We start from the raw sequence: 27,238 nt of genomic DNA on the forward strand, positions 1-27,238 counted from the left end.
TTATGTTAGCAATTGAAAATTACTTCAGTATAAGCTTATGGAAGCACTGTTAAAAGCAACTCAAAGTGTAAATGGGTATTCTTGCATGATTCTAAGACACAATAATAAGAAATGAGATATATGTGATAATTTCTAAAATTATCTATAATTCATATTGGTCAAGGCACTCTGAAAAGTTGCAACGTGAATGGGTATAAGCAATTTAGTCTATTTTTACTATATTCAGTAAATGAAAGAAGTGTTAAGATGCAATTTATAAGGATAGAAAAACTTTATTATTAAGTTTTGTGATGTTTAGTTTCAATTCATTTGATACTAGGCTTAAAGATATCTTTTACTGCATTTTTTTCTGTTTAAGATTCTAATTAAACAAAAGTCATTCAAGAAAATGAAAATTTCTTTACCTTTGCAGTGAAATTCCTTAACATGGAAAAAAAGACAGTGTGAACACATCCCAATATTTTTTGCTTACAAAAGGGATTGGGCGGGATTTTAGGTTCACACTCTCCTTTCACATGGTTTAAGCTGTAGTGAGATAGAAAACAAAGTATTTTAAATATTCCTTTCTCTTTCTATAACTTTTCTGTTTTAATTCTGAAGAAAATGACTTGGATAATCTGACAGTAAAAAACTTTTTAAACAAAAAATAATTTCAGATGATCTTAAGCCTGAACCTGTTACGTTAACTCAGTTTTCTGGCATTCTTTGGCTACCTGTCCCATTTTTAAGTAATACAATATATGGTATTGCACTGTGCAGATAGTCAAATTCAGTTGGTGGGTCTCACCAAGCATATCCTAATTAATAATCATTAATACAATTCAAATTCCCTCCTTTTGCATATCATAAATCTTATTAGATCGTCTAACTCTTATGGAGTATTAGATCAAAAGCAAATTATTTTTTTCATTCTAAGGGACACAGTGCTCTCCAATGGGCATGATAAATGTTAACCTGGAAGTATTAATACTCGGACTCACTCTAAAAGTGGACTTGTGATAATTTATGGAACAAAGACAAGATTTGCAGAGTTTTCAAGACACTTCAGATATGCTAGTTCTTAAAATTAGTTTTCAAAATCTTAAGTTGAAACAATGACTGCATTCCATACAGTCATTGTTGCTAAGGAGGAAAGGAAAATTTCCTTTTGCTTGGACTCTAGTGTTCTAGCTCCCAGAAACTTTTGGAAGTCACTGTTCGAACTTCCAGAGAACTGTAATCTCTTATTTGATTCTATTAGTTTTGAGAGTAGTCTATACTGTAAAAGAAGAAAAATAATTTAGTGGCAGATCCTAATTATTTGTAAAGCTTACTCTGTATTAAAATTATGCCAAGGGAGTAGGGGAACTGACTAAATACAACTACCCCATCAAACAAAAGTTCATGCGGACCAGTCTGCACTGAACAAACTAGATCCCATTTCCATTAAAAGCCCTCCACTGGGTCTTAGGATGTTGACAACTTCCTCCTTCCTCCAGTGTGGAAAGCTAGAGTCTACAGAGAGCCCATTTACATATGCTGGCTCTGCAAGCAATCGACTTTGCACACCAGCTAATTTTTAACTGATTTCCTGATGTGAGCTCAACACGCTCTTACCTCATGTAATGAAGATCCTGGGTACCTGCCTGTGATTTAATTTGCAAAAGGTTTCCTACATACCCTTCCCCCAGAGCTGTACAACTTTTGTAAATACGTAGTCACTGAGGTAGAGAGACTCTCTCTACATACTTATGTCCCATCCTTACTCCAGTGAATAAATCATTGCAAGCTTCTATCCCTGCTTAAGACTTTTTTATTTGTCCTTTTTCATCCTTAAGCCAAATCGTGCACTCGAAAAAGGTTAGATTTAGGTCTTGCTTCATGCCTCCAATGTCAGTCATTTTCTAATATATCTTTTTTCAGGGCTTTTTTTTTTAAAAAAAAAAATCAGCAAAGTTCACCATGCTTGTGCAATTCATGGGGAAAAAAGGAATTTTGCAATTTTGTTTGAACTTTGCTCAATGTAAAAAGAGCGACTGTAAGCTTTAACTTAAAGAATAATTAATATTTACAAGGTATGTTACCAGAATGGGGTTATAACACATTGTTGCACAGCCTTAACAAGAAGCTATCGAATAAATTCTATTGAAAGTTCTCTCTAACATAACTGGTTAAGCTAAGGGTTTTAGTAGAGACACCTTTCCAAGAAACACTGACATGGTTTCTGTTACCAAGTCCTAACATAACCTATGAGAGAATAACCAGATATGTTTAACTTATTCTGTGTTACACTCACACTACTAAATTTAGTGATTTTTCTGAGGAGTGGTCTCCTGGCTGTAGTTCAAGGATACAATGAATAGTTCTTAAAACTAAACTCACTTCAGAATTCACATGGCTCCTGACCCTCTTTCTAAAGTTCAAGAGATATGAGAGAACATGAATTGCATAGATGAAGAAAAGCCTCTGTTCACAGTACTGGAATTGAGCTCATTTGTGTCTTGCACCCCATGAACAGGGTCAGAGATGAAAGCTAAAGTACCCACAAAACCTTTAATGGCCATTACAGCAGACTGAGGCGACATACATAGCCTGAAGGACAGCAGAGATAATGTTCTTGTAAAAGAAACAGAAATGAGCTGCTTTGGGCTTATGTGAATCTATATTACGTAGAATCTATATAGTGAAATTCTTGCAATAAGGTGCAGATACAAAGAGGATTACTGGATATTTTTTTCAGTGTAATAAGGACTGATAGATTTAATAAGCCACTTGACTAAAAACTGTATTGCCCACATTCTAGGTTCCCTTTTAGTAAGGACTCTGCATTTATACAGAAGTCTGTTGTTTTCAGTAGAGCAGACCAAAAAAGCACAGAAGGCAGGACACAGTAGGGAACTAGTGAAAAGTATATTTTTAAATTGCCTAATTGGCATCTTGCAGTGGTAGGAGAGGGAGATGACCTTGGCATTACAAAAACTATATTATTACCAAAACACAATGGATAGTAGAATGCAAGAAAAGACAAGACCTGACATGCTAAACAGAGCAGAGAATTTTGAAGTACTGGTGTTGAAAATGTGAATGTGAAGCTTCAATTTGACATTCTGGTTAAAGATGACAGAACAGGTCCAGAAGATTAACTGCATCAGACTTTCTGCTGACAGTCGGAGCATCTCTTCTCCATTTTGACACTTAAATGGCTTCCATCATTACAATACCTGTGCATTCACAAATGTGAATGAATTTATCTTTACGATGCATTAAAAAATAAGAAAGTTTTTATGTCTCCCCTCTCTTTCATGCAGTACGTCTACAGGAAAGGAGGAACAGGAGCAAATGCTCAAATAATTACAGGATGATACTAGATTGCGTGACTAGAGGCCAGTCCACTCAGTCTCGTTTCATCCATTTGAATCGAAGTTGAGTATGGTTGATATCAGAACAAACATTCAGTTGCCATATGCATAAGGAAATAGAAATATTTAACAATAGGTAATGATACCAACTTAAGATTCAGGAAATAAGGATGTTAAATACTGGAACTGTAGGGCACGAGCCACCAGATGTAGTAACATTTTAATAGGACTGTGAGAGTGAGAGCTGAAAGACCATCCTGATTCTACTGATGTAGGAACTTGCATGAGTTGATATCCAAAATTTTTCCATCAAATGGCAGCAAAATGGTTTTGCCATAAAATCAGGAAGTCACTGACTATAAACTTTTCACAGGGAAGATCCACCAGTGGTAATCAGAGCTGGAAATCACTAATGGAACTTTTGGTAAGAAAGTGGTATTTTAATGTTTACAGCAAAGCATGGCTGAAATGCAGTTTTGGTGGTTCTGCTGGATGTTCACAAAATCAGGTGTGCTTTAGTATAGGGAAGTCTGCTTATGGATGCTAAGTATTCCCGTTTTAATACAAAAGGACTTCCCAGAGATGACATATTTTTTCCAAGCTGGTTTCTTAATACAAGTTTCCTCTAAATAAGAAAAATTAATCTTCTTTAAGCCTCACTTTAACTACAAAAAGGAAATTAGAAGCTAATATTCACCCAAAGGACACAGCTTAATTACCTTAAGATGGACTGTTTAAAATAACTTGAAGAATATGTAAGGCATGTTATTTTAAATATCTCTTACAGCTAATTTCTCTGCATGATAACTTGGCTTAATTACTTATCTCAGCTTTAGCTTCAGATCTGTAAAAAAAAAACTCTGTTAATTTTAAACACGTATCAGCTTTCATAGTGCCAGAAATGGATACATCTGGGATAGTATGGCTGTCAGAAAGAGCATTTCCTCTCCTTTCTGGAGTTCCTAAATCAGCTTGGCCCATGCACTCATCAACGGCTAATTCTATAGCCAGACTTGTCAAAGTTTATTTCTTTTTTCAAAGTCTACTTATTCATTCAAGCTACTGGGGGTACAGAAGACAGAGCAGATTTCAAAAAGCTGGTATTTATTTAAACCATCATGCTTCCAAAGTTAAAAAAGAACATAGTGTTGCACAAATGCTATTCACCTCAGCAAAGAATTTCCACCCTCAAGGTTTCTCTGCATGCTTGCATGTATACACAGATGGCAAGCTTCCAAGCTTGGTCATTCTCTGGCACATGTTAGTATTTCTGATATACTTAACTTGTTGACATAAATCGTATAATCAGAGGCTGAAAATATTTTGAAGCTTGGAAAGTGTATATGGTGCACATGCTTCCACATATGCACGAATTACTCATCTATCTTTCCCATATAAAATGTACATATATTTACAAACAGTTTGTTTAGACACATTTCTACATAAATTTCATTTATGTACCTTCTTTTGTATGTTCTTCAGAATATCTCACAAAGCAGTAACACATAAATAGTGTTGAGACACAGTGTAAAACCTAGCAGTGATGACAGCTTTCTCTAGTTCAGCAGTTCCACAGGAAACAGTTCCAGGTTCTTTCTCATACACCAATTTTTCTGCAAAAGAGCTATCAAACAGAGACCCTTAATTTGCAGTGACAGCTAGCTGACCTGTGTCTGCAGAGATCTGGTTACCTGTTCAGGCTTCAACTTACCTTTCATTACTTTGAATCACCAAAAAGTGAAAAAGTGATAGTAATTATTTCCCATCCCACCTCTCAGTTACCCTTTACAGAAATTTTTTTCATTATTATATAAGCATATACATTCATGGAGCCAGATAAAGATTTAGGAATCACACAGCAAAACAGAGGAAGACTCCTGAATCTCAAAAAAACCCTCTGGTCTCGAGGTTCCCACAAATAGCTGCCTGCATTCCTTGTTTGATTTGAAAAGTTCCTAAAACATTCAAGTTTTGCTCCAGCTGACATTCAAAGCTATCTGGGTTCCTCTTCGCAACCCTACTTGGTCATGCCCAAGAAACCAGGAGTACCCTGAAGAGCCAGTGTAGTAGTCATGTTAAAAGCACATCTAACATGTTCCTACAAGACTGGGCTCATGACTGCTCTATTTTTAAAACAACTGAGAGGCATTTGAAAATATATTGGTGGCATTGGGCCAATTAATGGGAAATCTCAATTCAGTGCCCTCTACAAAGCAAAGCAAGTTCAAACCCACATTTATGACTTGTGGAGAGAAAGACTATGCTCAGATACAGACAAAGCTGGGTTCGAGTGAAACCATTCCTGCCAAGTCTGTATCACTTTGCAGCCAAAAATGCAAGATCCAAGGCATGTAAATGAGATCCTGAGCCTGCAGTGGAGAAGTGAGAGCATGCGGGGGAGGTGGTGGCTAACAGTCTCTATTCCTAGCATTACTTCAGGGAAGGGGGTGTGGGATTCTTTTAACTTTCTTTTTGAGGACTGTTTAATGCAAAACTGCATGGATGAGAGCAAGTATCACCACCATAAAAACAAGAGCAGCTAGTCATTCTGCGTTCTGCCAAACCAGATGCATATTCCTCCACTGAGGAGAAGATTCTTGGAGCTGGATTCTGGTTTGGGGAGGTGCCTGGCAGTGGCTGCCATCAGGACCTGGAAGCAGGGTGGAAGTTCAGATCATGCCTTTGTTTAACAGTTTGCTATCGATAAGATCTGGATTGACCTTTAGAGTTGCTGAAAGGACTGCAAGACCCACATTTGTCCAGGGAGGGGCCCAGAATTAAAAGAGGAATGAGGAATTGGAAGTCCTTTGGAATAAGTATTCACAGCTAAATAAATAAATAAAAAGCCCAAACCACAACCTCAAGTTGGACAGCTATATGATAGCACAGAAACTTTAGAAATAGATTATAACTCACATTTTTGTCAGCATATTGGTAAGTCACAGCCTGTAGCTGAAGTTTATGTCAGTGTGCAATGCTATAGCAAAATCCCTTTTTTAACCAAATGAAGAGAAAAATTTATATAATGCAGTTCCATGGGGAATTTTTCTGTGACAGTTGACAGCCATTAGGCTTGTTTGATGCTAATGAGGGCAGACAGCTATATAAGCTATTTCCCTCACCCACAACTATTTGACTTCTAAATCTGTGCTCAAAATCCATTCCCAGCTTCAGCTGCTCTTTCTGGGTTCTCTTTACTTCTCTTACTAATCTGAATGTCATTTTAATGTTTTGCATAGGCATGGTAAATTCCCTAAAAGGACAAGTGAGACAATGAAGATATTGGTGAAATCAGCATTTTATGCCACAGGATGCTGTCCTGTCTTGGCTGTTTAAATAAGGTCCAGAGCCTTCTTTTAACGTCTAGCATTTTTGTCTTACTGAAGCCAGTATTTTATTTTTTTTTTAAATACACACAGACTTATTAACATAACAAGGTTGACACTGAAGCACTACACTTACATGGAATTATAATAAATAAGGCAGACTGGGCCTAATCCTGTCTCCAGCAAGAGAAACTTCCACTGCTGTGACAATGAGCTCTGTAAATTTTTTTTTCTGTCTAGACCAACGGATATGTTCTACAAAGAACAGATAAGCTTTCTGAGAACAGCTTTAACAACTGTGATTGAAAGATTTTTGTAACCCAATGATCTCCTCTTCAATGACTAATATCTACACCAGATTAGAGTCCAGATAAAGTGGAGATTTAGAGACCCTTTTCAAAATAACTAATAGCTGGGGGATGGGTATCACTGGGGTGGGAATAGCAGAGATTTAAAATTCATCTGAACAAAGCAGAGTAGAGACTTGAAGATTAATTGCCTTTTCCTTTCTGTCAAACTTCTCCTCTGTCCTACGATCTTCCCACCATTAGTTTTGGTTTGATACAAATGACTAGTTTCTGAAATACAGACTGTCTGGAGATACAGATCCTGCATATGATCTTGCCCTCCTCACCTCTGATAATTTTTCCCTCTGATAAAAACATAACAGCAATAACCATAGCATGGTCAAAATTTTTACTTTACTGAAAACGGCTGATTGCTACCAATGGCTTCATTTTATAAAAATAAGTAGCCATAATTTTTTCTTGCATTTTCCTCAGTGAATCAGCAGTAAAAAAAAGAACAACTCTGGTATTTTTCACTGTGTGGGCACCATCTACTATCCTCTGAATCCTCATTCTTTTCTCTCCAGAATATAGCTTGTCCCTATGACTGAGAACAACTTAACCAAGTCAGTTGAGTGGAAAAAAACCCCATTTCTTGTGGGCAAAGAAGCTGCTTTCTGTGGGAGATTTTGTTTATGACTTAGAGTTAGGGACATTATGATACAAGTGCTAGAACGGTTTGTTCATTATGGTCTACCATGCTCTATTGGTGTGTTGTTTAAACTTCCCTGCAGTAGGATGAATTATATCTGATGGGATGTAAATGAAAAAGTTTCCTAGTTAGAATGATTTTGTATGATAGTAATTTATTGAAAGGTCAGTGAATGTGATTTTCTTGAGCTTTACCTGACGGTTATTAAGAGCTGGGTAGTTCTGGGCAGGTCTAATAATGATAAAACATCAATATAATGTCCAGAAGAGAAATGTATTTTGAAATTAACAAAACAATAAAACAGTTTTCAGTTGAATTTTCCAGCTGATTCTTATGGAACTCTTTCAATAGTAATCTTCTTTAACAGTAAGTTCTCACCAGACAACAAAGATGTGCTATACTAGAACTTCAGCTAACACAATCCAGTTTTCTCCTGAAACACAATTTATCTAGTCTGGGGTGCCAGGGGTGAGAGTAGGGAGAAAGATTAACTTTTTGTTATTTGTAACTCACAGCACATTTTTTCAGAGCAAGCTAGCTCTCTCTCAGGTCAGCAACCACATTAAAAGCATTAAAGCACATTAGTTACATAGAGATTAGGGTTTTTTTCTTTCTTTGCCTTACCTTTTCATTATGATCTAATTGAAAAAAAAAAAGACAGAAGCCCTTATAAATCATTATTAGAAATGGAAATGATACCATACTGTATCTCTAGGAGTACTGTAGCCAACATAACAAAGTACCTAACAGTCATTCTCATAGGTGAATGATATGAACTACCTAAGTATTTCTAATTGAACAGCAAGCACTGTCTAGAATTTTGCATACACAGACCCTTTTATTTTTAAGTTCTCTACTCGTGACCACACGTCAATAGTAGCCTTGGTTTATTCGGCATGGCTATGTACACATACCAATTGTCATGTCAGCATCTGAGACCAAATATAATAATCTAGTATTTGCTGTATGGCAGGAAGGATACAGGAGCAGATTAAACTGTGTTCAGAATGGAAGTCCTCTGCTAAACATTAGAGTACTTGCAGATCATCTAGGCATTTACATTTTCTCCTGTTTATAATTTAATCTAGTATCTTCCCTCCCTGGTAATTTGTGGCTTAGTTATTGTGTAGATAAACAATATATAATGTTCTAAGATTTTTAAAAAGTTACTGATACAATAAAAGCCAGCATATGCATCTATTTATATACTCCATGTCCAATATTGTGATATCTAGTTCTATTATCTTGATACATTCTGAAACCAAATTTGATTTAAGTAAAGTCAGGTTTTGATTTGTTAGACCTACTGACAGATTGTTAAAAAGAATTTTAAACATAGACTGTGTGTTCATGAAAATATCAGATATTTACTGATCTTTCTTCATTATAATGAAGTTTACAGATCTGTTCAATTTGAACAATAATCCAAAATTTTGGATATTCCAACTTCATTATTCCGAAGAAGGAGTTTTTCAGAAAGGACAGAGTTATATCTTCCCGTTTCTTAGAAGAACTGTAGTTGGGCCCTCACTTCTTTCCTTGAAAACAGAAACCAGGATCAGACTCTGAGAGCCGGGATACCATGCACAGACTGAAAACATAAGGCGTACAGAGCAGCAAACAAGTATAAGCTATGTACTGTATAAAATTATGAAAGATCAAAGTAAAAAAAAAAAAAGATGAAGGGAAAGAATTACACCTAAACAACCTAACCAGTAAGATCTGCAATGAATAATGTGCTTTTTAATTCTGTTAACCCAAATATGTTAAAACCAGTATGGAATAACTGTGGGAGCAGGAAAATTAATATTCTTTGGGAATTTAGATTTTTATTTTCTTGCTCATACAGTGTCTAATAGTAGACTATAATTATATCAAATGTCTGCTTATTAAATATATTTAGTTAGATTTAAGTTAATTTTTCTTTTCTCTTTTGGTCTGTTTATTGATGAAGAACAACGTATTTAAGTAGATGTTTAAAATTTGAGTTGTGGTTCTAAAATTATAACTCTCCATAAGACAAATGGTTCTGTTTCTTTTCCCTGAGTAGAATCGTGATGCTGCGTAGAAGAAATGTCTGAGATTTAGAGCTTTGAATAGCAGTGACAAGGTGCAGGTAGGGATTTAAGAAAAATGTAAATTTTTTTTTTTTTCATCCTGGTCAACATTGACCTTGCCTCAAGGATTCACTCCTCCAGGAATTAGGCTAGTGTAATTCTATTTTATGCTGTTCTAGTTCTTACACTGCTCTCATCCGCATAATATTTCAATGCCTTCCAGGTTCAACATTATAATCAACAGGATAAATGCAATTTCTTTCTTGCTTCCTCCTTCTGTAGGGAAATAGCATGCACAAGTGCATCAAATGTACATAGAAGTGTTAATATTACTTGTGTATTATACAGATACATACTAGTAAAGGCAAGTTGAAGATACAAGGCTTCCACCAGGAGAAGGTGGTGATGAAGACTGCAATGGTTCTTTGGATCCTATGGCTTTCTAAGAAACCTCTGTCTTTTCCACTGATGGAAGGCTATGAAAAATTATATGATTTGGGGTTTTTTTCAAAACCAAGAGAAAGCTTAAGTTCATCAGTGAAGAAGACAATGGGATCAAAGCCATTTGGAGTAAGAAAACATCTGTTATCTCCATTGATGTTTGCTTAAAGGAATAGGACAGGAAGTTGGCAGAAACATACTTAGATTTCCCATTGGACAAATTAATTTCCAACAAAATGAACATATGAAAAGAAATGACGTTGTCACAAGAATGTCAAAACTCTATAGATAACGCTGATCTACAAATTGAGCACTAAGAAAAAGAACAAATGGTGCCAAAATAACCATTTTTAGAAACACTATTTTAAAATTTACAACTTGCTCTAGCAGTATGTAGTAATACGTAGTTTTCTATGTGGACTTAGCATACATTTCCTCTGTTTCAAGGTCACGTGGTTTTAAAAAAAGCCCTTTTGTAGAAATTTTCAGTTGCTTACTTGCTCTGGAGTATGCATGCTTAATCTCTTTTTGTTACTCCTTTCCCAACTACTCTTTTTTCTCATTTATCCCCCACTAACTTAGTTGCCTTAGGCAACTGCAAAATGTATCTTCCATATGCAATGGAATTCTATGGAAAAGAGGTCTGTCATATATATTCTTTATCGTCTACAGAAAGGGATCCTTTTATCCACTGGCCATGAAATTACTCACATATCTAACTCTCAGGGCTTGGCTTTACTAATGCATCCTGTTTTTGCAACAAGGGAAATGCAACTGCACTGTAGCTGCTTTAATGCAGGTGAACAACAGAGTTTCCCTTCCAAAGTCTAATTCTCTTCACTTCTACACTGATGTAAATCTAGAGTAATTTCTAGATCTCCATGAAATGATATTAACACACTTCGAGTATAGTTAAGGAGTAAATTCAAATCTTACAATTTTTTTTCATATTAAAGACTTTTTTGACATGTTGCCAAGTCAGTATTTTCTGTATATGCTCTTTCCTTGTCCTGTAGTGGACAGTAATATAATGTTCACATGCCATGTTACCATTTCCATACCCATCACAAACATCTGCTTTCTTCAAAAAGAAAAGAGATATCTAAGGTGAACGTTGCAATTTAAATTATCTTTAGAACTCGCAAGAAACAGAGCTAAAAAGTGGATGACAAAACCTCAATAGGAAAAACATCCTCTGTTTTACAGGTCTCATCACAGAAAAGGAATACTATTCAGATTCCCCCCATGCTTTATCTACAATGGTACATTCTCCCTGAAGAGCTAAGTATGCTTTCTATAGGAGGAGCACTTGTAAAGGCTATAGAAATGTCACAAAATACACACTTCCTCAATAATGAAAAACAACTTCCAAGAATTCCAGTCCTCTCAGCCTTCCAGAGTTAATCAAAATCCTCAAACAGAAAAGATACTCTCTGGAGAAAACAATGTAATAATTCCCTGGGATTTTAATTTTGACATTCAGAAAGATGTTGAAGTGCATTATTAAGGCTACCAACATTATTAGATGACTTTGCAATTAAGGATGCTTTGGCCTTTCATGAATCTGACCAGCACATAGAGTTAAGTCATATTTGCCATGAAGAGAACATACCAATGCGAACTACCTAGGTTATTTAGCCAATCAAAAGAAAGAAAACAGGCCATCTGTGCTCTCGTGGTACCATATGCGGTACCAAGTTCTGTGCACTATTACAACCAGACACAGTCCTTAATTTACAACATGAACAATAACTCAACTATTGTCAACTGCTTGTTGAATTCATCATCATTAAGAACTTAAACACTTCAGCAGTACTTGCTAGCCCTACTTCCATAAAGCACTTCTGGTTTTATTTATGAATGCAGCTTTTGGTGTGTTCTGTATTTAGAGATATTTTCTTTTGCCCCAAATATTGCAGAAATCAGTATTCTTACAGATACCCAAGTGGTCTATTTACATTGCAATTTTCTTGTAATCAAAATTTTTATCTGAAATGTTAAAGCTTGTAGGAGACCACATAATAAGGCACATTTAACCCATGATAAGATAATCTAAGGACTTTTTATTTACTGGAGTCAGTCAACAGCCAGATACATTTATTCCTTGAAGAACCTGTATTGATTTAATCCAACTCAAGATATGCTTTCTGTTAGAATGTAATTTTTTTCTGCTTCTCCCCCGCCCAAGACAACCATCCAAAAAGTACACGACTATTTGCAAGGGATGAAACTGCTAGCACTGGAATAGCAACCAGTGTTTCAAAGCAAGCTCTTCTTTTATGCAAATAATTTCTGAGCAAAGGGTTTGCAACTAGTTGGGGAAGCAATTTATGCCTGCAGCAAAGAATTGACATGGTGCTTACCATGTCATCTATGTGCACAAGAATTCTGCTCTGCGTTACTGCATTTTGCAGAAAATACTCTCTCAGCAAACTGAAAGTTTGCTTTCAGTAACCATGGTGTATACCTAAAACATAATTTGACTCATCTAGCCTGTCTTAAAGCAAAAGGTCTAAGAAGCCAAGTATAACCACAACAACAATTAAGTTTTCAGAGGTATATAGTAAAGGACTTACTGTGATGATTAGCCCTTTTTCCTGGAAATATTTAACCAATGGGACGGCATTCTGCTTGAAATTCATAAGTCGTCTTTGAGTGGCTTTCAGGTTATCATCAGGTCTCCCTTGCTGTTCAGCACGCTTCAGTAACCTTTCTTTCAGCCTTTGACTGGAACATGCCAGAAACACCACCAAATCTGGGGTACAGATCTGTGGAAAGAGCAATTGGAGAAGTCTGTGATTAAGTTTACTATCCAGCACTACAGGACTCAGCAATTCCATTATTAGGTGAGGCTCAGATATGCTACATTTGCGTTAAGTTGGAGCTTAATGAAGTCATTCATTTTCTGTTGGTTTTTTTAAGGGAAACTCATCGGCTTAAGGAAGGGCTTGTTTGTCTTACGTGAAGGTTAGTCAATTTGTTTCACCTGAAATGTTAAGGAAAAAGTTTAATGAAAAATTTTTACCTCACCCCAGAAACCTTCTCTAGACTATGTTCAGCATTTGCATTACTAGAAGGTTCCCCTAGCTAAAATTAAAATCTTTTAAAAGAGCAAAATATAAAAGTCTCATATTCTGCAGGAAAATGGTTGTATGGTTTCTACCTAAAAAGCCTTTAAGTAAGGTGGTATTTAAAATCCAGCAGCCACTATGAAGCTAACTGATGCCTAGGACCGGGTGAAAACAAACTTGTTCCAAGACCCACAGTTTCTTATAATACTTTCTCTAAATCTCACCCAAGCTTCAGTGCACTTTTCAAGAGGTTGGGTGTGGCAGCTATAGAGGATTTTAATTTCTCCTATCCTTTTTGGTCTGTGTGGTAAGCACTGTTTTACCTCATACCCATCCCTGCACTAAAATTCAGGAAGGTACAGCCTTACAGCAATGAGAAAAATTTTTTTTTAAAGTTTAGCTCTTTCCCAGTGTTTAATTCAAGTTGCCCGTACAGCTTTCAGTGTTCTTCAAAACTTTTAGTTACTCATGCTATCAAACAGTTAAAGAAGACATACTTCTGGTGCTTGAGGAGGGGGAAGCAATGATAGCCCCACTTTCTTAGGAATGCTACTAAATGCTCACAGGCAATCTTCCGAGGTCACCACTATTTAGTACATGTGGTGGAAAAAACAGAAGTCACTCAGACACCTGAATTCACAGGATTTTAAAAATGGGGCTACAAGTGTGTATTAACCATATTCATAAGATCTGATTTTGTTCTTTCCTCTACCTGGTTGTTACAAAGAAATCCACCTCTCTTTAGAGACTCACCTAAAAATCTTTTTCTCACTAGTGTAGCGTTGCTTTTTAAAATGTATTAGAATTCTCTGTAAGAAGCATTTGAGATAAAAACAAACCCTATGTTACTTGCACGTTTTCATCCTGTTACAGGTTAGAAAGGGTTTATTTGTTCTCACATATAAGCACAAAGTTATTTCTGCTGTCTTTACTTACCTGAACAAAAAAGTTCATACTTTTTTAACTAACATTAGTAAAAAAATTAGCTTACTATTCTAGAAATGACATAATCTAGTTACATTACAAATGATGGTGGATGCTCAAGAATGCTAAATAGACATTTTTCTCATAATGTTCCCTATTTACAGAATAATTTTGTCTTTGTTCAGCTTGATACTATGTAAATTTGATAGTCAAATTTGAGCTATACAAAAGTATCACCAAAACATCTACATGTATTCTAACTACTACTGTGTGAAGAAGGAACTGATTTATATCTTTATGTTCATTATACAGTTGTTATTAATACAATGTTATTGAGGGCAGGAACAAACTAATTATGCTTCTGAATACTCTCTAAATCTAGGTCCCTCTACCCAAGGACGTTAAATTGCCTGAAGACAACCATATACTAGACTGAATAGTCAAGACTTCACAGGTGGACAATCTGGACAATTAATACCCAAGTTTAAATAAAAAATCCCATCTAGCTGGGTTTCTGTCATTTGAGGGAATACAACCTGAAGGACAGTCTGGCCTTTCCTCCTGGCAGTCTGAGCACAAAAAGGTTCTTCTGAAGTCAAAAGAAACAAATACAACTTTTCAAAACTGGGGTGATGGTCATTAGCATTTACAAAGGAGGTCACTGACAGAGTAGGACATGGAGGTGAAGAAGTAGAAAGTGGCTAAAAAGCAGAGCCGTTTTCAAACAATAAAGGACAGTCTGATAAGCAGTACTAGCAAGCAGGATGGTGGCCTCTTTATCATTGCAGAAAATTAAATAGGGTTTTAAAGAAAATAAAATTATTTTTTATGCACATTGTAGATGATTGGAGACATGAGGACACAAACTACAAATCAACCCCCCAAAATACAAATTCTGGTCTTTTTTAATGAGTATCTATTAGATTTTGAAACAATTAACCGTGTAATCTATTTTTTTAAAATAACTGCCAATGGGAGAGAAGCTCTCTCCTACCTTTAACATATGTACCTCAATGTCAACAAAACCAGAGTAACTTTCCCCCCGTTTTCAGACTATTTTAAATACATAATTGGCAGAGTTATTCTGTCCTTTCATGGGATGAATTAATTATGACAGTTAATTTTACTATCACCTAATAGCTTTAAGGCACATAATTATTCATATGAAAGACTATAAAAGTAAGTTTCTGTGTTAGACTACTATGAAATATAGAAGTTATTAAAAGTAGCTCTATTATATTAAGGTTGCTTCATTATAGGAGAAGCATAATGAGGAATCAAGAGTTGGGAATTTAAAGAGCATACAGTAGTAAAGAAATCCAAATTATGACACAGACTCTGAAAAAAATGCTACAGGTTTCAAAGCCTTTTAGATCATGGAACACTATCTCATGAAAGGGAAAGGCTGATGCACATCTCAAGTCCCAGTGTGGATATCCGGCTGATTGGAGCTTCCTAACATATATTACACAGGGATTCAAAAATTATAACTGCAGATCAGGGATGTAGTAAAGTGAAGGACAAAAGGAGTTTATACAAGTGAGTAGTTTCATTTAGTATTTCCATTTCTCTGGATCCTAATAATAGTGAAGAAAGATGGTAAGAAATCTTTAGATGCTCCAAGCTGTAGCTGGCCTTCTCCTCACTTTCAACACTCACTCCCAAACATCTTCAGGACTAGCATCTGCCACCTACTCAGATCTGTGAAGTCATACCAGACCTCCACAAGTGTAGGACCTAAGCTTTTGCATATCACATAACTTCACATATAGCATCAAACCTTACAGAGAGTACTTACAATAAACAGATCTCTCATGAAATTATTAGCCCTAAAGGAGAGAAAGGGAAGGTCTCCTTCTGTTTCACACAAACATGAGAATGCAGCTTTCCAGAGTCAATCTCAGTTCTTTAAAGAAACTGTGGCTGAATAAGTGCAGCCCCACAGCAGGGAAGGATCTGAAAGCCACTGTTACGCCATCAGGTGTGCAGGTTCTCATCTGCTTAGTTCCCACAAACTGCACTGGCTTCAGAGGTCAGTTCCTTTTTAAGAAAATGGGAAAGCATGCCCTGGGCCTAATTTTTTTTTTTCCTAGTTGTAAAATGAGGATAATAACGAGGTACAACACAGTAATTACTGTGGAAAATTAATGAATTAGGTTTTAATTATTTCCTATTGCTTTTTAAAATGGAAAATTCTCTACAGGAGCTGAGTAGTGGTGGTGTTCTTCATTTTTTGACTGGTAACAGCAACAATACAAAAGACAGTATCAGAATCCCAGGAACTAAAACTATTTTTTCTGACACTCTGGCATTTGTAATTTGAAATACATTTCACTCACAGAAACAAAATGTCACTGAAAACAATGGTTTAAAATTATCAGTTCAAGAAGCCTAGTTTCAAATGAAGTATTGTCTAAAAGGTTTTTTGAAGTGGGAAAAAAGTAATTCAAGCATATCTGAGGTAGGAATACAAAGCAGATTCTGATTATGTGATGCCTCCATGAATTCATCTTTCACCTGCAGAATATGCATCTTTATTATCAGAAAGTAGATGAAAACCATTTAATAACACAAGCCTCTGCTTGGTTTTAGATGCACAAAAGGGTAACATCTTTTCTATATGCATAGGTATACAGAACTAATAGCACTTAATATATTTCTTCCACATGCATTTACAACCTTCAGGGTAAACCCTTTAAATGCTACTGTTATTTCACTCCTGTTTTCATGAACCACTCTGCTTCCACTTACCTCAACAGCACCTGCCTGCAAGACATGCTCATAAATACTTTAAGTTGGAATGTAACAGGCTAGTGTGAACATATGGACATCTGGGATTACTTCTCTGGAAACGTACCTAGTTCTCCTACATAAATATGAGTACAAATTGCTTTTTTCTAACAAAGAAAAAGGTTTTTTTAAGACTCATTTGAAAACAAACTGATGTTTTAAACTCAGAACTAACTGTTATTGAGTTTCATGCCTTAGGGAGTAAGTTTTATTCTGAGACTCAGCTTGTAGAAAATGTGTACAGAACCAGCACAGATAGAAGAACTGGATTCCTTCTTGCTGATTTCCCATAACATGCTCATCTTGTGCTGAAGGCAGAGGGTCTTATTCATGTCCAGAAATGCATATGAGGAAGGACTGTGGGGCTAAGGGAAGTGAATTTGACTACTTGCTAACTGGAACTCAGCAGAAGGGAACAAACAGGTTTCTAGTTATTCACAACCTTCTGAATTTTAAATGAGACAAAGAGTGTATGGCATCAACTCAGAATAAAACTGGTAGGTACATCCTCTGATTTTTTAGAATAGTATTTTACTAGCAAGTAAATCCTACTCTCATTGGGTCTGAATCTCCCTCCTAAACTGGAACAAGGAGTAAATCGAGAGTAATTCCATGCAAGTTGGTGATGTTACTGACGTTAAGCAGTATAAGTGGAAAGATGTTCTCTTCTCTCTGGGGATATTTTCTACATCTCCTCTTGTTAGTGAGAGTAGTGTGGTTGTTTGCTAGAAATTAGATTATTACACACTCACTCTTTATTCCTCATTAGGCAAAAGATGAAAATGTTCTGTTTCTTAATTCCTGGTATGTTCTACTAGATACTCCTGAGAAAACTTAACTGACAGCTCATGAACAACTGTCATTAATTTAACAGTGCATTTTATTCTAATTGGTAAAGGTTACTAGCAAGCTAGTTTATGTCCATTGTATGGGTGCTCTCCCTTGTAATTACTGATTTGCTTTTTACAGTTGCATCTCTGCTGGGTTACTAGACTGTTTGCATATGGGGTTTTTTTGTTTTAGAAAAGCAAAATCATGAATCATGTTGTCAAAGAATGAATCCTGCTAACAGAATTTTTTCTGGTAACTGCTTTTGAACCGTATTCACACTGCCCAAGAAATAAGCTTCCAGCAAATCGCCCAGATTACATAATTAGGCCCCCTAGTAATTGATTGAGAGGGTCAGGTGTCTTTAGGAAGAACTGATTCAGATTTTCACCTGTGTAGGGCAGCTAGTCGATAAGAATCCCTAGCTGTACACACTAATGCTAATGCTACAAAGAAAGGTCTAAGCAGGCCTCTGGTTCAGAACTGCGCAGCAGGCACCTCCATCCACTCTGAATTCAGAACATCATGTCCTCTCCTGAGGGCTAAGAACCAGCAATGGGTGAGCTCTCCTTTGGCTAGTTTGTCTAGCAGAGAAGAGCCCTTGCCCAGAAAAAAAAGAGACCTGAGGTCTAGGGTCTCTCATGCAGCAGAAGACTGAACCACTGCTGGCCTTTCACAGTGCTCTAGCTTCCAGGGAAGAAAACAGACAACGATAAGCCCATTCCACAGGCTTCCTGCTCAGGCTTGGCTTTAAGAAAGCAATGTCAAACTCACAGGGCCAAAGCGAACGAATGAGAGGAACCACACCAATGCAGACTGCTGATGTGCTAGCCCTCCCGCTCCTCACGCGGATGACTGGGGACGTATATCCAGTAGGGGACTGTACCTGAGGCTTATCAGCCTGGAACAATAATGTGGAGATTTGGGAGAAGAGAGCTGGAAGTTGAGGAGGCAATGAAATGAAGAAGACACACAGACCATGACACAGAAAAAATAGCTTTACCAGAACAAAAACCTATTGCAAAGAACAGATCCTTTTGCCTTCAGAAGATTCACAGAAAGGGAGTATTCATTTTACTAGTTGTTCTGGAGCCCACACTCTTGGCCAGTGACAGAGCAGGTTTTCTATGAGGAGCTCTTTGCAGAGCATGAGCTTAGCAGTCAGACTGCAATAGGTCAGTTGGCCACAAACACATATGTCCAACTTTGAGGGGACTGCAGGCATCATTTCTGCTTGGAGGTTTAAGTATCAGACTTAGAGGAATATGACTGCTCTCCTTAGCCTGTGAGGCTGTGAGAGGACAAGTCAGTTTTTCCCAGCATCCTATATTGTGCAATCTACATAGTTTGTTCTACTTTAGCACAATTAATTCTTACAATAATTTTCATAAGGAATATAATTGGGAGTTAAGAAGTTAACTTGAAGCACAGCCAAGATGAACTAGGTGTTCTTTGTAGGTGTAGTGCATTTATGAATATTCTAAAGGACATTTTAAACAAAGAATCAGATAAAATTTACTGCCTCTGTTTATTATTTAAATTAAGATTTTACTTCTTCAAATATAGTCTTGTCACCGAGGCCATATAACACAAAAATATTTTAAAGATAATTTCTAAAAAAAAAGTCTTTCTCTTTTGTCAAGGAATTAAATTATATTCATTAATGAATATTCATTAATTCTAATACCTGTTCCACATTTCATTTCACTATTAACAAAACTTACAATTAATATATTTTAAGCAAACTTCATCTGTACTCGCTCTATTGAAACTAACAGGGTTAATGTTGGTGATGGAATTACTGAAATCAGTTATGCATGAATGACTGAAAGTGGGGGAAAAAACCCCAAACCAAAGCAGTAATTGAAATTAACTGGAAAATACTGAAGTGAGAAATTGTTTCTCCTGGGAAGGTTAAAAACTTACTGCCATGGGAGAGATTATACAGAAAGTCAAACTGCAGCTTCTTCTTCACAACTCATTTGAGTTCAATACACCAGTCAGAGGCATTTCATTACAGTGTTACTGGAGAGGAAGACTTTTAGCATGCTTGAGCATGCTGGTACTGTAGGTGACTTGCTGAATTTCAAGCTGACAGGTTAATGGTAAATAAACCATTTTCTCCCTGGCATTTTCGAATGTGTGCTTGGCATCTAAACACCTTTCTACTATTTGCACTCAGTAGAGATCATGGATACCTTAGAAACTTGTGGTTTAGGATAGCTTTATGCCTAGGCTTAAACTGAAAGGCTAAATGAATCAGTATTAAATCTGCGCTACTATGCAGAAGGATTTCAAAATCACCAAAATCCAGAAATTATAATATATTTGAAACAAATATATAAACTGGAAGTTCTATTTGCTTTTAAGACATTAAAATTCATGTTTTCATTTTTTTCTCCACAACCATGAGTGCTTGAAACTTTGTTTTAAAGTGAGAGCTGAGGTTCTCACAGTCACATGACTTCAGCACTTTATTAAAAGTACACCTATCAAAATTGTTGGCAGTATTGACTCCACTTTCTGGAATTAAGAAATGGGAGAGTCAGGGTTTGGCAACAATCCAAGACTTCCAATGAGAGAAGTTATATGTCATGAATTCAGTCTTCAAAGTGAAAAATACAGGCCTTATTTCAACTCAGGTAAGAAGTTCAGAGAAAACTGAGAGAAAGTCAGGGAAAACTGCAGTGCTCATGGCTATGAGTTCTCACAGGCTGCAATGAGTCTGCAGTGAGTAGCTGATTATTAAGAAATGAAGCTGGTGTAAGTAAGGGACCAGAATGGCAGAGTTGCTGCTGGCTGGCAAGCACTGCTGAAAATATCACTGATGCCATCTTAAAGACTTCTTTCTTGCTCAAAATATATGGATGATAGGAACAGTGATATTAACAAATCTCAATAAAAGAGAGGGGAAAAAAGCTTTGATTCAAATGCAAAATTCCTCAGACGGGTAAAGTGCTTTTTAATCCACTTACTCCAGATGGACATTATTGCTTGGAAGCAGTGTTTGTTACTTCTGGTTTCTAGATCTGAGCAGAAAGAGAAATACTGTGAGTGCTGCAAATGATACATTGCTTTATCTTAGGCAGTTTAGTCATTGAGATGCAATGTGTTTTAATACAATTCTGCCTAGCAACATGTTGAGAACTTACTGTCCACATGGGAGTCTGGTAACATAATAAGGAAGAAATCATGTTTTAGCTGTACCTATGTTTGGGAATGTTAGCATATGTTGGTTTGCTTTGACTTGTTTACTAAAAATAACATTTTTTCCCAGAGAAAAGTTCAGCTTCCAGATTAGTCAAAAGGATAAAAATGTGCTAGTAGTACCAAGAGCAATTACAAGCGAAGTTCAACAAGAATTCATTTCATTGTGTATTTCTATACTAGAACATTATGTAGTACAGGTATTGTAACTAGAGTTCAGACATATATGTATGCATTTGATTTTTTCACAAAATGAAGAGATTATGAAACCTCAAATAATATCAAGTATCAGTAACAGCTATGTGAGCCATAAAACTGAAGATACTATTTTAGCATAAATAATTTGTTACATTAAAGATGTTGGCAAACACAGCCCAGTTAGATTTTACATGTGCTTGAAAGAGAAACCAGGCACCTTAGCTGACCTTTTCCTTTTCCTCTACTAATATGGTGAATGATTTCCAATATAAATTAGTTTACCTTTACAATAACTCAGCACAGTTCTTACTGGTAAAAGCCATGTAATAATATATACAAAAAGGTTCAGTAAACAGCGTTCAGGGAACTATAGTGTTAGTGTTTGGGAACAAGTCAGATTTTATGCCCTTTGTGCCTTGCTTTTCAGTTGTTCATCATCTACTGTCCACAACATGCACTAGTGGAGAAAGGGGAGACGATATGGCGCAGACCAAAAACTGTACAGGCTGTCTCCTGGTCCACCCTTCACTGACCACTGTGGCCAGTTCACACCTAGTCCAAGTTTTGACTTCCTGGCCCTTTATGTGACATTGGGTCCAGATACCTTCTTGACCCCACTGCATCATGCCTCACAAAGACGAACAACATATTGGTGACAAAACAATATAGACTTCTTACGATTAATAAAGACCAGACATACTTTCTTGACCTATAATGATGTTAGGTTTTTGTAGCCTGTTTTGTTCATAGACCTCCTATTTTCCTCACATTTGTTCAGTCTCTGTTCCAGCCTTACCTACTCTCCCAATATCTTGTATTACTTATCTCTATTTCCATTCATTTTAATAACTTGTTCTTCACATAATCCTCCCACAATTTATTTTTGGTATTATTACCTATATTCTTGGAGTTTGTTTCTGTCTATGTAAACAAGGGCAAAGGAGAAGGGCTATACAGTGGAAAACGCTACTTTTAAAATGAATGCTTCTTTGTTTATTTCAAGCTTCCATGGGATTATGGATGAATACCCATCCCAACACACTCAAATGACGAAGGATAAATGAACAGTCACCCTTGTCCCTGCTGCTCATTCCTCCCACTGGCATCTACTCTATATCCTGTATGGCTGAAAGAACTGAGAAAGCCAGCATATTCTATTTACCCTTATAAAAACTTACCATCATTGTTTTAATTTACATCATAAATCCCAAAAGTGTTCTAGCTTCTTTATGGCACAAATAATAATGTAACTCCTACTTCATGCATCTTTTGGCAGTTCCCCTAAAGGTAACCTTTAAAATGGCTTGTGTCATACAACCGTTGCTGCTGTTTTCAGGTACATAAGCATGTAATGGTCCTAAAGGGACTGTCTGTAAGAATAAGTATTCACCCATGACAAAATTAATGATAACAGTAAGAATTAGTTCTTACTCAGAACTCTTTATCAACAGACCTCAGTGTTCTACAGGGAATGTCTTTGTAAGAATAAGGCATATGTATTAGAGAATAATGTGATTAGACTATCTGCATTTTGGGTGATTTCACCATTTTCTTCAGAAGAATGTTCCATTGCTTAATAGATCTTCTAATTGTAAAGTGTCTTACTATTTAATCAAAACTTTTTTTGCTGAAATTTCAGCTAAGTGTTTCTCATCTTGTCACTTTTGGCTCATAAGAACAATTCTGTTCTATTCTTCTACACACTGATAGCAAGAAAGCTGTAACATTTCTAAGCTGTGGAAAACACCCGTAGCGTCTTTAATTGCAGACCTACACAAATTATCACAACAGTTAATTACTGAATTCTCCACAACTCAATTGCACATCCCATTGAGGGATCTCCGAGTGCCTCAAAAACGTTAGCACATTTAATGTAAATAACCTGACATGCCATGGATTACTGTCAGCCTCATCCTGTGAAGGAAGATGGATGCCATGTCTGCTGATAGTCTCCTTATCACAAGACCTTCCTACTTATGTGTGTAGCATTATGCTTTACTAAACAGAGAATTTTAAAGACACAACAAGCATATTTAAAATTATCTTAAAGCCAAGATAAAACACTGAACATATCCCACTGGATTAAACACGTACATTGAAATATGTACTTCCTTTGTACATTTATTTCCATGGCCTTAGATATGTTCATATAAGAGGTCAGCTGCAAAGGTGAAAAGGGGGAGCCTAAACAGACCAAATTTTCTTTCCTATGCTCCTATAAAAGCTCTGTGATTCCTTCTTGCCTTTCCCATATTTATTTTAGAACAGGTAGGATTGAAAGGTGGCCCTAAATTAAGTGCTCCAGGATTTTTTCAGAGACTCAGATAGTCATCTATCTTTCAGGCAGAATCAGGCCCTGAGGAGTATGATTTAGCAAATTCCATTAGACTGAAAACAAAGGAACTCTGAGAATATAGTCAGGTCTAAAATGACTAAATCCATCCTCTCTTTTCTCTAAAAAAAAAGAAGAGACCAATCTATAGCATCCTTGAAGCAACAGCTCATACTAAAAAGGAGCCAAAGTGAGGATTTCTATCATCTGTCATTCTATCGGTCTTTTTTCCATGTACTTTTCTATAGTCAACAAGAGCTAACCAGGCTGGCAGAGGGGAATATTTCAAGTTAAATAAGGAAATACTATAAAAGCATATTAGAACGGTGCAAAGGGAGGCTTCAAACATACATGAAAAATAGCGTCCATCTTTCTCCCCTTCTATAGCACAGTATTGCCTGAGCTTTTTTTCTATTACCTCCTGAACTCCACTTCTTAGTGGTATTACTAATGGACCCTGTGATGGGTATTCAAGTGTTGTTTAACTGGTTTTCCTTTCTAGAAGGAGAATCTGACTCTAGGATAACTTGGAGCACTTAATTTAACTCCTGTCAGTTCTTCCAGTTTCACCATCCCCCCATTGTCTCATCAAACACAACATCAGCACAAAATTATAGCACCAAGAAATGCACTTAAAGTCACACTATCGCACAATATACTGGACAAAAAAGTGATACAAGGAAATGACCATTAAGCCTAAATTTCTGCTGTTTCATTTATAAAATAGTCAATCTTCTCTTTTGTTAATTATAAGGAGAAATAGCTGGCAGTCACTGGCTATTTTCTGTAATAACTATTTTGTCTGTTTCCTTTAATTTCCTCAATTCAGTCTTCTAAATTTTGCCCAGAATAATACCTTATAAAAGCACACTAATGAAATGTCTCATTAGCTGCTTTCTTTTGTTACTTCTGTCTTGGCAATGCCACTTAGAATTGAAAGTACAGAAATGGTAGTACACTAGCAATTGTGAAGGACTTTGAAACGCTCTGCGTGAAGGGCGCTCTAAAAATTCAGCACTGAAACTGCAACCTTTACTTGTGACCATAACTCTTATGTTAACAGATCAGACAATGACATAAGCTGTTTGTTTTTCCACTGAATTTAAGTATTTTTAAATTAGTTTAAAATACACACATGAAAACAACATGTGAATAGAACTCGGGAATACAGTTTTAGCTGACTAAACCTCAGAATTGTAGTTTAGAGTAACCAAAATTATCTAAGTTTCTAAAAATAGAGCATCATTTCCGGTTTACAAAAACTTTCAAAACATGGGCACTTTTAACCCTTATTTTATTCCAGTCTTTTCAATGCACTGTAATAAACTTGAGATTAAAAGCGTTGCAAAGATATGCATTGATTTAGGTTATGTTTCTCTTAATGTAGATTAAATTGAACAAATAGATGTGGAAATATGTCTTCCCCCTTCCTAAATCACTAAGATACAAAAAATATTGTTAGATTTGATATTATTTTCTTCTTCATCTTGAGAAGATTTTCATTACTGAGGCAAGAGGCTTGGATTATTGGTTATATTATCACGTTGTCTTTTTACAAAATATTCTGTCTTCAGACAGAACGTAATGTAACATAAACCAAAAGAATAACCTTTTATCAACCTGTAATTATGTACTTGGAAAGATTTAAAGAGCAATGCTCAGTTAGAAATAACATCTAGTCTTTCCTGGAATCTTACTGATGGTTTCAAGAAGCTTAACTACTGTAGAGATATGTAAGTTATTTTAAGAATAAAAATAATCTCTTACTTGGTCCTCAAAGGAGATTGCCTGGGCAACATCTCTGGGAAATCCATCAATCACTATACCCTCTTCATCAGGGATCTGCATTAATCTCTGCTTTATCTCAGTTATAGTTGTTTCCTTTCACAGAGAAAAGAAGTTATTTATTTAATATTGTAAAGGCGGTTTTCTTGATGGTGCACATTAATACAGCATGTACAAATCCTTTGAAAGTAAACATTAACATAGGATACACTGTACCTGAGGGGCCAGTTCTCCAGTAGTAATTATTTTGGCAATTAGACTCCATTTCCTATTGCTGCTTGTGCTGTGGATCTTCTTCCTTAACAATTCACCAACTGATATGTAGTTAAATCCATAACGTTCCGCTATTTTCAAACTCTGTGTTCCTTTACCACTTCCTGGGCCACCTATTGGTAATTATAAGCAAAACATTAAATTAACCTTTTATCTGAAGTACTCAGTCACATGTGAAATCTTTGCTATCGGCACCAATTTTCCAACCATTATTACAGCAAATCTTGCAGTTGCATGACTTGTTACCAGCCATTTAGAAATGGGTCTCATCTACTTGATCATAAAGGTAACAGTTGGTAAAATGAAGTAAAAAAAAAAAAAGAATAAAAGTCTACTTGCAAATTAAAAATAAACATGTTCTTTTAGGCTTGACCTCATTCTAAAGCTGTTCCTGGAAAGGAATCTTTCTTGATTTGTAGTAGGAAGAGACAAATGAACAGGTCCTTTCTTGAACTTTGTGAATCCAAAGATAGTCTGAAGCATATTCATGTCAGAACGAATAATACTTGGTTAAATAAGCCAATGAAATCAATAGACTGGTCATGAAATGGAACTAATAAAGTCTGCTCCTAAATATGCTTGCATGAGTTTGAGGTTTCCTAATTTTAAAATGCAGAAAAATATTAAGTATCACCTAAGCTGTTTCCACAGTGATTTGGTACAAGGACTTTTATTGAACCACGCATGCTTCTGGTATTGATGCTTGAAGCAGCTGATAAAGAAGCAATTTGTTAGGTTCAGCTTGCTGGACAACTTGAAGAATAAAGAGACCCTTCAAGATAGCACAGGAAGAACAGGTATCAAAATCACAGAAAACAGCTACATTACATGGCAGGAATTGCTGAAGTGAAGGTTGGCTGGACAGCAGAAGCAAAAATGCATGTAAAAAAAAATCAGACTATGTCTGAATTAAAAGAACACATTACGATGTGAAGAACAGAGAAACTGGAATCCAATATGTAAAAACAGGGAATTGTTTAGCTAAAAATAAATGTTTATATATAGAAAAGTGTATGTTATTGAACAGCATAACAAAGCAAAACCAAAACAAATGTTTTGATATTAATTCCCAATACTAAGTAGCTATATTTTGCAGAACTGTGTGAGAACATTGAATTTTATTTCAACAGACAAAGAATTAAGATTTATTAAAAATATAATATACGTTTTCTATGAACTTTAAAAAATAGAGCAATGCAATGAAAGTAAATATGAATACAATGAGCTTCTTGTTAGTAATCATATAACTCTTTCTTATATTATCTGTATTATTCCCATAAATAGCTTTTAGGCATTTATATAATTAACACAGATTTGACTGCAGGATAAGCTTTACAGTACTGCTTCATATACCGTTATGACACTGTCTGTGTAACCAGGTTCAAACCTGTGCCCCAATATTACATTTTAGAGAGCTTTCAGTGTCACCAGTAGTCACTAGGAACTCTTCTGTACCCCTGACACTGGGACAGTAACTCTCCACCTGGCCTTGGCAACTCAGGTCGGGACCCATTTGAAGAGAATGCACAGGGAAACTTGTGTATTGTGAAGGTGTTCCTATACCCTGCCCACAGTATAGTTATACCCTTGGGGAAAAAAAAGGCTTTATCATTACCCAATTAGTTTAAATAATGCTTAAATCAAGCCAGGTTAAGATAAATGCAAATAT

At 36.1% G+C, this 27,238-nt stretch overlaps 1 protein-coding gene across 1 annotated transcript in view; it reads right to left on the reverse strand.

Moving 5' to 3' along the window:
• The window catches only part of AK5 (adenylate kinase 5), a 96,290-nt gene that overhangs the window by 61,235 nt on the left and 7,817 nt on the right, over positions 1-27,238 (reverse strand). Inside the window, exons 4-6 of the mRNA XM_059821826.1 lie at positions 25,513-25,682; positions 25,279-25,392; positions 12,738-12,929 (exon numbers count right to left, since the gene is read on the reverse strand). Coding sequence (XP_059677809.1) covers positions 12,738-12,929; positions 25,279-25,392; positions 25,513-25,682 — 476 coding nt within the window. The remainder of the gene's footprint in view (positions 1-12,737; positions 12,930-25,278; positions 25,393-25,512; positions 25,683-27,238) is intronic.

Source organism: Gavia stellata, chromosome 10 (genome assembly GCF_030936135.1).
Source record: "Gavia stellata isolate bGavSte3 chromosome 10, bGavSte3.hap2, whole genome shotgun sequence".
NCBI classification, from domain to species: Eukaryota; Metazoa; Chordata; class Aves; order Gaviiformes; family Gaviidae; genus Gavia; species Gavia stellata.